The sequence below is a fragment of the Natator depressus genome, chromosome 17, assembly GCF_965152275.1.
Source record: "Natator depressus isolate rNatDep1 chromosome 17, rNatDep2.hap1, whole genome shotgun sequence".
Classification (NCBI taxonomy): domain Eukaryota; kingdom Metazoa; phylum Chordata; order Testudines; family Cheloniidae; genus Natator; species Natator depressus.
Window position 1 is genome coordinate 16,841,458 of NC_134250.1, and position 12,621 is coordinate 16,854,078.

General features: G+C 43.2%; 1 protein-coding gene across 3 annotated transcripts in view; it reads right to left on the reverse strand.

Moving 5' to 3' along the window:
- Positions 1-11,908, reverse strand: part of SPNS2 (SPNS lysolipid transporter 2, sphingosine-1-phosphate) — a 172,548-nt gene extending 160,640 nt beyond the window's left edge. For 2 of the 3 annotated variants that reach the window (XR_012642213.1, XM_074974558.1), the window contains exon 1: positions 11,614-11,790. Coding sequence is in view for 2 of the 3 variants with exons in the window: in XM_074974558.1 (XP_074830659.1) it covers positions 11,614-11,758 (145 nt within the window). In the remaining variant the exon portion in view is untranslated. Of the gene's footprint in view, positions 1-11,613 lie in introns of all 3 variants that reach the window. The other variant, XM_074974557.1, reaches the window with a different exon arrangement.
- Positions 11,909-12,621: the final 713 nt, after the last annotated feature.

Consider the following 12,621-nt stretch of genomic DNA (forward strand, 5'->3'; position numbering starts at 1 on the left):
AAAAGATTCCTCTTGACTTCAAGAGCCTGATCCAACGCTTATTGAAGAACAGTATTCCAGATCCCAGAACTGGTCACCGTCCCTAAGACCGTGAGCCAACCACTAGAGCAGGGGTTCTCAAACTGGGGGTCAGGACCCCTCCAGGGGTTGCGAGCGGTCAGCCTCCACCCCAAACCCTGCTTTGCCTGCAGCATTTATAATGGTTTTAAATATATATAAAAAAGTGTTTTTAATTTACAAGGGAGGGTGGCACTCAGAGGCTTGCTGTATGAAAGGGGTCACCAGTACAGAAGTTTGAGAACCACTGTGCTAGAGGAGGTTCGCCTATGCCAAGCTCCAGCCTGCTGAGGAATAAAATGTGTGAATTAAAAGCCTCCAAAAATACAGGTCTTACGATGGAAATTGTGCATGACCCTGAACTACAGTGTTGCTACTAAGGCACAGCTATAATGAAATAGGCGAGAGAAGTAATCTCATTTATTTTATTGCTTTTTCATTTCTGCTGTACGGTTCAAAGCAATCCACAGAGCTGGCAGTCTCCGGCACTCTAAGTGCTAGGGAACTGTTACAAATGTCTTATGAATATCCGGTGCTTGAATAAATACAAAAATTTAAATTAAATTAAGAGAGACGGTAGATGAATTACAGATACCCATACTCAAAATGCCAACTACTCCACACAAGTGTGGGGGATATTAATATCTTGTGTTGGTGCAAGTGCATGTTTTATTTTACTAGTCCCAGATCATGCAGCCCTTACTACTATGCCATGTACCCTTCAGTCTGAGTTTGGCTTCAGTATGGGAATTATTGTTATCCGTCACTCTGACAGGTCTGATTGATGATTTGGAAATTCCTTCCTGGTGGGACTGTAACTATTTATGGACCTTGTATACAGGTGCAGATGCAAATATTACAGTTTGGCTTCTCGTATACAAGAGGATCACAGCAATTTTGTGTCTTGCGATAACACTTTTATTTTTGTGACTTTAAGCCTGATAAGCAGCACGGCAGAAAGTTAATTGGCCCAAAATGTGCTGCATGCTAGCAAGAGTATCCAAAATAAAGAGCTTGCAATGAGCAATTTAGGATTTCCTTTACCATGTGAAAGGAGAGGCAAGGTAAAGGAGTGATTTGAATATGTTTCTACCTCTGAGTTTAAAACAATGATATTGTCAAACATTTCTCATTACTAGAATATAACCTGTGTTTATACACTCTGAGAAGCAACATCCACTTAAGGGGTGTGCTTTGTGCATCAGGGAAATCAGGGTATTATGATAACAGACACAAAGCCTAAACATAGTGGGCCCAATTCCCCTCCCATTCAGACCAATTTTTATATTGGAGTTGCCTTCAATGTTATTTTTAATTTACAGCAGTTAGAAGAAAATCATAGCCAATTTATTTTGGACAAAAATCATTTCACATTGAAAATATAAGACATTTCAGAAGTTAAGATTTGCAATGTGAAAATGGCTATTTTGTTTAAAAACCTTGTGGAGCAAGAATCCAGTCAAAATAGAAAAACTAAACATGAGATTTTAGTATGACAACATTTTTGTTGACTCTTACACTATTCACTATGACCCCAATTCAGCAACACGCTTAACTTTATGCACCTGGTAGTCCCACTGAAGTCAAAGGGACTATTCACATGCTTAAAATTAAGCGCAAGCTTAAGTGTTTTGCTGAAACAGGCTCATGGCTGATATTTAGATGCAACAATTTCTCTCATTGTCTTCAATCTTACGATGTTGCAATAACACATTATTTCCGCTTCCCCATCCTGCAACCATGGAAATCTGACAGAGAGACCAAGGATGGAATAATCAGGAAACTTGTTGTTCAGCTCTCAGTGGAACACAGTTCTAATCTGAACACTACAGCTGAGGATACAAGTAGTGTCTGAGAGCTGACTCTGTGGACGTCTGTTCCTGCACACATATATAAGATTATCCTGAATGTTAGTCAGCAGTTTTGGCTGCTAGGAAAAAAATCAAGAATATTTATAAATGCATTAAAATTAGTGTAGCTGTGGCAGTATTAGAATTTTAATAGCCTAAAAGTAAAGGGGGAGGGGCGGAATGCATCAAAGAGCTTTAGGGGTTTTATGTTGTATTAGAAAAGACAAAGCAAACATTTTTCCATTAAACTATAGAAAGAAATATTTCCACAGCTAGCGCTGTTAATAGCATTGCAATGCCATGCGAATTATTTATTTAGCACTGGCAACATGCTAGGAACTGAACAGGGTACAACATACAGTCCCGGCCCCAAAGAGCTTAAAATAGAGCTAGCTAACAGCATCCCTTGCCTGATGGTTCTTATAAATACCTGTTCAACTGATGGAGACTAAAGAACTACAGGACTCTGTCAACCCATGTAAGACCACGTTATCTAACTTACATTATCAAGGCTGGCAGGCCTCAAATGGAACTTTTCAAACCTAAGCACCCTAAACAGAACACCCAAACACAGCTCAGATCAGTGCTTAGGGATGTAAAAAGGGGGGTTTTGTACCATATGGAGATTTCATGTTTGTGAACTGGATGTCCTGGAATAGCACTGATGTTTTGAAATTAGATGCCTTACTCAAGAAATATGAACAAAGACTGCCTGGCCAGCTGCTAGTTCCCTGTGCAACTGTCCACATTAGAGCACTACCTTCCCCATGGTGAACCCAAAGCAAGGGTGTACACAAACAAATTCTGCGACAGCCCAGCTCATTCCTGCAGCTCTGGAACAAATGGTGAAATAGACTGGTAAAAATTAAAGAAGGATTAAAAACCCATTCTGAATGATGATGGGCAAAATCCTCCTTTCAGATCCACATGCAAGTACTCTGTCTCATCAGCCCACTTTTCCTATGGGTGTGGCTCACCCACTTACAGCAATGGCAGACAGGGAGAGCCCGGAATGCCCAGCTGGATACGAGAGGAGAGTTAACATTAAATGGTACTGGACTGAACTCAGCAGACGTCACCCAGGCAAAACTCCTGTGGACTTCAGTGAGAGTTTTATCTGAGTGGGGTCTCCATGGTTTCACAGAGTCTTACTTTTTGCACAGTCACCAAGTATAGTAACTGGTGCTCACATAATAAATAGTTATTGGCAACCATTTACTTATAATAGGGATAACAAGAAGAACAGCCAGGCTAAGAAAAGTAAGTCGTTAACTGTGTTCTTTTAATTACATGATTATTAGCAGAAGCCTGAACAAAGAGCAAAATGGATTATAGCAGTTTTGGTTTAATGCAGCCTTTAAAAAAATCATCATCACATGCCAAAGCTAAAAGGATTATCGTTCCAGCATGTGGTTCTCTCGCTCTGTCGGCCAAGCTCTCAGCTGCTACTGCAGCTATTCTCCCTATAGCTTGCCCTCATCTTTTCCCTCTGCTGTTCTGTTCAGCCACTACAGTCACTAGCCTCCTCCAATAGAAATACAAAGACTGTGGGAAAGAATAGTGTTCGCCAACAATCAGAGGCCAGTGCACATGGACTTTAGAAGGCACAATTTTGCTCTCTTCCGGTTTACAGCTGGATTTGGACTCAAATTTGTCGTCTTCTCTTCCTGTTTTTTTTCTTCTTTTATATTTAAAATTGCTTTGTGAATTTAGTGATGGCAGAAGCTGCCAGATTAAGAGCCTTGAAGAAGGATGATTGAAGCTACCCCAAAACCCCCACATCAGATACAACATACACAGCAGCAGCCACTCAATGTATCTATCTTAGGTACTATCATTGTCCTCAAGACTGTAGTATCTGAGCGCTTCACAATCTTGAATGTAATTATCCTCTACACCCTGCGAGGCAGTGCAGTACGAGTATCCCCATTTTACAGAGGGGAACAGAGGCACAGAGAGTAAGTGACTTGCCCAGGGTCACCCAGGATGTCTGTAGTGGAGCAGGAATTGAGCCTGAGTCTCCCACAGCCCAAACTAGAGTTCTAACCACTGGACCATTCTTCCTTTCACGAGCTTCTCAGCATCACTCTGCTAACATGCTCACTGCTGCCTTGGAGTGACCACCTCTACAGAGGATGAGGGTAGTTTGGATTCTCAGCTGAGGACTAGTAACGAGAGTTCCCAGCAGTGCCAAATGTGGTGATGACTTTCGTGACATGAATAGCTGAGCACCGAGACATGGAATGAGAGGACCAGCTCATAGGCCATCATGCAATCATCAGATGGAAACTTTCAATCACTCCAGACCAGGGCTGGTGACCAAAGAGGTAAAAGATTCTATATCCCATTAGTCATCCAATCTCCATCAGATTTTCACTTTCCTAACAATTGTGATGCTGTAAGAACCGGAAGCATAGAAATGAGTGTCCCCCTTCCTCTCAGAGCAACTTCACTGAAATAGCCAAGTTGCACTAGATGTAGTTAGATCTCTCACCATGAATGGTCCTAGTGTAGATATTCAAATATCTCCATCGCTGATAATGATATTTTCAAATGAAACATTACAATCCAGACTAAAAGTTTTTTAAAAATATCTTCCAATGATCATCATTACGTGTATGTATACATCACATTAGAAACCCACTAGAAAAAACAAATTTGCCAAGATATTTTAAACCAGGATATTTATATAGCATGGATATATCATTTAGAGTCACATATCATGAACAGACCCAGTCTTTGGAAAGTTAAGGTAGTACAGACCCGTAATGCAACATTCCCAAGTAAGTCTGAGGGATTTTTTTTTAAACTAGTACTACATTCTCATCTGTACCTTTGTAACAGAGTCATAAGATACTGTTTTAGGCTCACTAGACTCCCAGCATGCTGCATAAAAGCATTAGACCAACACTGGATAACAAACCTCTCTAAATCACAAGTTGCTCAGCAATATGACAAAACCATTTCTAAAGATCTGAAGCAAGAACTATGACCTTCATAAGAGGGGAGAGACACCAGACTTTAACAATGTCTACTGAACTCAGCAGACTGCTAAGCTACCTGGTAAGCAATATAGTTACCTACGATGTGCAGCCTATATGCAGTAATAAGAAATAAATGTATAATAAAGAAAACATAAGCTGTCTGATGGAGTTTAACCCAGTTCAACTCAGCACTCCCCTAAGGTATGGTTATAAAGTTCCAATACTCTTGATCCCGAACGTCTTTTCCACACGGCTTCCAGTACTGATGAATATAAGCACAGAGATTGTGTGTGCCTGATTATAATATCAAAGTATTATTGGAACAAGATTATCAAGTATTTACCAGAATCTAACAGCCTCGTTACAAAAGGCTTTAGTCATTAACTACAATAAAGTACACACTTTAATTCGTTGGGGGGAAAGAAGCTAACTGACCAACGAGCAGATCGTAAAACGTATGAGAGTTAAAAAGACTGACTATAATAACAAAGATACAATTAGTAGCTCGAACACACAATTCATAGAGAAGAAAAATGCTTCCACAAAGCCTAATGTGACTTCACATTAAGTGTAAAATGCTCTAGGCCAAATCCTGCCAATTCACACAAAAGCTGGTGCAACAGAATGTAGCTGGATATGCCAGAAGCTGGGAATGGGCGACAGGGGATGGATCACTTGATGACGACCCGTTCTGTTCATTCCCTCTGGGGCACCTGGCACTGGCCACTGTTGGAAAACAGGATACTGGGCTAGATGGACCTTTGGTTTGACCCAGTCTGGCCGTTCTTATAAAGCCCACCCTGTGTAAGAAATACCCTTCCATTGCACGACAGGATGCCACTTCACATCACGAGTCTTTGTGCTGCAGAATGCTTCTTATTGCTCTTTTCTGCAGTAGCAATATAGGTCTCGCTGCTGCTGGCACGCACTTAATTGTACAGTGCTTCCTGAATGTTGATTCAGTCGCACCCATTACCCAATCAAACCACTCCCCTTGTGGTCCTGTTGCACATTCCTGCCATGCTTGCTGGCTGTATCTCATGAGCACCATGGTATGGTTGGGTAACAAGTTATGCACACTGCTATATGAACAAAGATCTGTGTGGCTATTTGCACCTTATTCTTTCCAGCACACAGTTCCTTCCCCAGCCAAACCTATGTTACAATAATGTTGAGTTTAGCTCAACAAAAGGTGAAAAATAAAGCTCTAAAGCTGCCACTCTATGCTTTCGTCACTCATACTATAAGCACTGAGCACAGTCTCATTGCAGGGATATTCCAATCAGGGATTAAATGGTTTATTTTTAATGTTACATCTATTAGTTTGTTAACTGTATAAAGCTCTTTGGGATCCTTCAGAATGAAATGCACTATGTACAAAGTAAGATACTACAGAAAACGTGAATAGCTGACAAAGATAGATTGGCCTTTTTAATTTTTAAAAGTCCTTGCATTTGAGAATTAATGTTGAACCTTTCCAATCTTGTTAGCACAGCTTGTACTGCCCAGAAGTAAACTTGACTTTTACATTTCAGTGGCAGAGTATACATATGTATTTAACTAGTGTCAAGAGTGGAGTTGGCAGCTATATGTTGTAGTGAAAGGCCACATCTCTTCAGGATTATATAAATGATTAACACAAAAATGTGGTCAGACTTTACAACAGAAAGTGATATAAAAAAAATGAACTAGGAAACCTAAACCTATGGCTCATTCTGTGTCACAGAGGTATGCAATCTTCAAAGGATGTTGACCGCAAGAGTCAGAACTAGGATTCTAGTCCAGCCTCTACCACAAACTAGGTGTATCACCTTGGGCAAACCACCTAATTGCTGTTTCACTCAGTTTCCCCATCTGTAATGGAGACAATGACAGTGACCTACTTCATAGGGGTGTTGAGAGGCTCAACAAACATTTAAAAACATTATCCTTAAATGAAAGGTGCTAGAGAAATGCAAACTACTACTGTTTAATTAGGAGGAGGAGGAAAGAGATGACAATCATGATGAAGTGAGACTACTGTCATAGTCATCAATGGGAACAACAAAAGCTCATTTGTGACATAATGTCAGAGCTGCATTCCAAGACTCTGAAGATAATAGGACTTCCCCGAAACTTTACTAAAGAAGAGGATAAGGTCAGGTATCACTAAGACCTTTGGAATGCAGCTCTGCAATGATGTCAGACTCACAGGTGATCTTTAATGGCTTCAGATTACCAGTCTCTCTCTCTCTCATTTCCTCATGATTTCCCTTCCTTATAGCTGAAACACCAACAGATCTTTTAGAAGAATAGAATTTTACAACATGCAAAGTCATCGGATCAGCTGTAACCTAGGTTTTTAGTATGCTTCATGCTATTTTAAGACAGAATTACAGAAAGTGATTTCCCTTAAAGTCAGTATTGTTCAGTACAGTGGTAATCAAGTTTTTCCAAATTAGGAACCATCCCAGGAAACCCTATACATCTATCTGAGACCCTCCCCTTCTATTTATCACTATGGAAAGGGTAGATGGCTGCGATCTTCAGACACATTTCAGAGTAACAGCCGTGTTAGTCTGTATTCGTAAAAAGAAAAAAGAAAAGGAGTACTTGTGGCACCTTAGAGACTATATGCATCCGATGAAGTGAGCTGTAGCTCACGAAAGCTCATGCTCAAATAAACTGGTTAGTCTCTAAGGTGCCACAAGTACTCCTTTTCTTTTTTCTTTTCAGACCCATTTGTTACTCCCAGGTTTAGAACCCCTGGTTTAGTGTGTGTGTCTGTAGAATGTTACAGAAGATCCATCATCACCTGTACAGTAGTTTCCTTTAAACTTTTGGGATAAACTTTCTTAAACAGCAGGAAAAAAAAACCAAAAAACCCACTCCACAGCAGTTGTCCAGATCCACCTCACTAGTGTACCACTAATTCCCATGGACTTCAAAGGGTGTCCTTGAGTGTCCAAGGTTTGTAACATTGTGTCCTAATCTGCGGTTTACTGGATAGAGCACTGAACTGGGACCCATGACATTTGGGTTCTATTCCTGGCTCTGCTACTGACCTGCTGGGTGACCCTTGGCAAATCACTTCACCTCTATGCCTCATTTTCCCATCTGTAAAATGGGAATAATGATACTGACCTCCTTTGTAAAGTGCTTTGAGACCTACTCAAGTAAAGCACTATTTAAGAGCCAGTTATTGCTACTTCTGGCCACATGAAAGACCTGCAAGAGTTTGCAAGGTACATGGAAACACATGCTATCTTGACTCATTTCAGCATCACTGGTACGATGAAACCAGAACTAACCAAGAAGAAACTGAGTGTGTGACTCAACATCCCCCTCAAAAACTGCAAGAATACTGAAGAACTCAACTCACTATACTCAGTCTGATTGTGCCAAGGCAGAACAATATAAACACAAGGAAATAAAAACAAGAAATTTTTGTTTGAGTCTATCGCAGCAATGAGGAGCAAGAAGTGCTAGGGATGGAGAGTTTTCTCTCTCTAGCTTAAAACCTCCTTGCATTGATAGAATTCATGTTCTTTAATTTCTATGTGGTCAATTAGAAGTATATGAAGAATATTTGGGGATTCACATTTTAAATATACTCTACATATTTACCCAATTGTTTATTGTATAAATACATATTTGCAAAACTTTAAAAGATGTGTATTAGTGACCAGATAGCCTATAAGTGCGTAATAATCTAAGTGCAAATATGGGGTCTTTCTTCAAAGCCAAAGATTTTACATTATTCTTTATAGGCAAAAAGAGGAGTAATCTGAGCCAGAAACTAATTCCAGTCTGACATCAACTCTATGGCCTAAAGTAAGTCGCAGCTTCTGACTCAGTTTCCCCTTCTATAATGGGCATGCTTGACTCTCTCTTCATTGTATTGCAATAATTAAGGTATATAAAGTGCTTTGAAGATTTAAAGAGCTACAAGCACTAATTATTACCTGGCTTGAGAGGCAAACTGGATTTTTGACCTACTAACTGGATGCATACACAAATATTTGTCACACTATTATGTAGTGTGTACCAGAGGTCTAAAATACTAACTTGTAGGTTTTCTTATAAAATAACTTTATGGAAAGTAGTTTTTGAAGTCAGTAGCCACACCATTTTTACTACCTCAGCTGTTTTATTGGACTGAATTAAAATATTTCATGTTCTGAATTAGCAACTTGCAAAATGTCATTGTGAAAAACAAATATCAAGTTAGAACACACCAGAAGAGCAGGGAAACTTTTTGCATTTTTGCATCTTAAAAAAAAACTCCAAAACTCACATAAGCAAAATATGGCTCTTAAGCAAAAATGTTTATGTCAAGCACAAGCCAACAGCTAAATTTTACACCTGAGTTATCACTCAGCCCCTTCAAAACTAGGGTCTCTGCTGGAAATGATGAATACCTTAGAGTCAGGCCTGGTGCTATTATATAGTAGTCAGCTTGCATTTACACTCTGTTTGGACAGACATTTCCTGGCCTTCCCACAAATGAAGATACTCAATTTCTCCCTGTCAGAGGATCCCTTCCCTTTTTTCCTGCTGCCAGAAAAATCAGATGCTAGGTCTCTTTACTGGAGCTCCTGTAACAAATGGGTGAATATAATAACGAGCCCCCTCCCTTCCTTTTTTTTTTTCCCCCCCAGTTCTACCGAGGGAAAACTGGTTTCCTGCACAATAAGCAAAAACCCTCATAAAATGTCTAGTGCTTTTCAGCCTACATCTTCTGTCTCAGATGGATTTCCATTTTCTGTGCACAAAAATTACAGGAAATCACAGTGACAGAAGATTAACCTGGTAACCTGATCCTGCAAGATACTGAAGATGATCAATGTCTTGCAGGATTGGGATCTTAATTGTCACATAGAAGGGAATCTCTTTTTAAAAAACGAGGTAGCATAACAACTAACTTCTCTATCTAAACACACACAGTTAAATTTGAATTAATCTTGGGTCCAAACTGCAACATATTTTCCCAGTCCCCTCCAAACTTACACTGTTTTAAGAAAGTCTAAACAAACACAAAGATTTTTTTTTAGTACTGTATATCCTGTTGGTTTTTAGTCATTGTGAATGAGTGTATATATAGATGTTTTTACATGCACAAACCCTATTTATGGCTCTGAAGATAGGATTATCAATATGGAAGACATTAAAATAAATATTCTAGTAGGTGGGTCAATTTAATACCAACAGGCCTACTACATACCTAATTACACAGAGTTCAATAAGCATTTTCCTCCCTGCTGCTACTGCCTGACAAGAATAAATGAAGAGTCCCTCTAGGTGCTATACAGTAAACATCTTAAGACATACTTGTTCCTAAACCAGGCTTCACAGTACTGATTGCTTGGGCACAAGCTGCAGACTGCCTTCCACGCGATGCAGCATGTAAAATGTATCTGTGAGGGAGCGCACAATTTTGAAATGTTTGTCATCCCAGGGAAATACAGGCTTTACAAAATGCACTGCGGTTGTATCATTGCTTCTGCATGTCATTCCGTTACAAGCAAGCAAAATCCTAAGCCATTCTCTTGTTCTGTTGTGTCACCTATTAGGGAATTCTGCAGACAATTATTCTCTGCTCATAAAGAATCCTCTTCAGTTAAAAAGAGAAGGATGGCCTTCCCCTCCTCTTCCCCCCATGAAATTACAGGTTTTCAATGACCCATCAAAAACAAAGCAAAGGTGATTTGCTTCTGTGTGGATTTTCCAAAGTAACAGGCAAATGCAATTCCAAGCCCCACACTTCAAAGTGCATTTTATCTGTCTGACAGCAGCTGCACCTGTCAGCCAGGGCATTTTATATTATTCATGACTTTGTCAGCGTTTCTCCCCCATCAATTCATGGTTTTACACACTTTGTGTGCATTGTCAGGACTGTGTAGCCAACAGCGTTCTTTAATGATCGAACATGTATGCTATCACTAAACCAAAGGAAAGAGTAATCTTTAGTTTCTACAAATATGTGCAATTAAGATAGCATAGACGATAAGAGAGAATCAGCACAACAGGAACTAATTACAACATATGTACCAGCTTTCACTTAGTGCTAAATTATTATAACTAAGCCATCATGAAACTGGGATTTATTTGTTGATCAGACTATTTGTCTTCTGATCTGTATTGGGATAGATGAACCTCTGTGTCACTGCTTATACATACCCTGCCTACTAATGGATAGACAGTTTTGTATAGAAGACAATTGTATTATAAGCATTTTCTTCCTATCCACTAGACAAGGAGAAGACTCCTGGTTTGCATCCTACTAGAATCGATTCCCTCCCTTTGAAAAGCATGCTTCCGCTCCTGCATCTCCTGTGTCCCCAAGGATCACACATTTCCAATACAAAAGGCTCCTTGCTTCCAGGTGCTCTCAGAACCCATCCCTCTCCCTGCTGGGAGGGATGGTCACAAACCAGATCTCCTGGGAGTTTATCCTTTTGTATATTGCCATGGAGCCACAGCGCTGCATTTCCAGGAGCTGTGCTCACAGCATGCGGTGGCTGCGGGGCAGGTGGCAGGCAGAACCGTTGGAGAGAGGGAGGAAAGGGGTGGACAAATGAACAGAGACATGGGAAAGCAGCGAGGTGAATGAAAGGGGCGGAGGACTAGGATGGGAACACAGAGGGAGAGGAATGAGAGGGGGGGAAGGACCAGGGCACGAGGGACGAAGACAGCCGGGCGGCGAGCTGGGGGGGGGGAGCTGGGGGGGCCCTGCCCCTTACCTGCCACCGTGTACCTGTCCAGGTAGTTGAGCACGTTGCCCACGCTGAGGATGCCGGCGGCCGCGACCCGGGCCCTGCCCAGGCTGGGGGGCTTGTGGCGGGGCGCCAGGCGCTCGGGGCTCTTGCCCGCGGGCGGGGGGTTCATCCTGCCCGACAGGGTCTGCACCTCGCCCTCGGCGCTCCGGCCGCAGCAGCCCCGCTCGCCCTCCTCCTCCTCCTCCTCGTCGCCGGCTCGGAGCCGCCCGCTGCAGCCCGGGCTGCCGGCCGCGGAGCCGCCGCTCTCCAGGCACATCATGGGCTGCGGGCGGCAGGCGGGCAGGGAGGAGCCCGCTCGCTCCGCAGCGCGGCCGGGCAGAGACGCCAGCGGGGCAGGCTCAGCGCCGCATCCCGCAGCCGGCTCGGCAGTGGCAGCAGCAGCCTCCTGCCTGCGGGACCGGCCGCCGCCAGCCTCTGACAGCGGGGCGGCCCCGCAGCCCAGGCTCCGCCTCCGCTCCCGCCCGGCTCCCGCCAGCCGCAGCGCGCCCCGCACCCGGGCTCCCCCGAGAGAGGGCCCGCGTCCTCCGCGCCCCGCGCCCCGCCCGGCTCCCCGGAGACGGGACCCGCGTCCCCAGCGCCCCGCCTGGCTCCCCCAAGGGGACCTGCGTCCCCAGCGCCCCGCACGGCTCCCCCAAGAGGGGACATGTGTACCCAGTGCCCCGCACCCTGCCTGGCTCGCCCGGCCCGGCTCCCCTGCGCACACCACGGGGCCTGCCCCTCACAAGCAACCTCCCGCGGTTAGACACCCAGGGAACCCATCCTCCTATAGTGCACTGGGGAGCCCCAGTGCCTACCCTGGAGAGGGCCTCCACTGCCACCAAGCACCTCACCCACTCTAGCCCCACCTGGAGCCCCATACTCCCCATCCCTTTTCACTGCCCCTCCCATACACAGCGGAGAATCCCCCTCCACCCACTACCCTACTTCCACCCAAGGCCCACCACACTGCTCAGAAGGAGTCCTTCTCCCCCC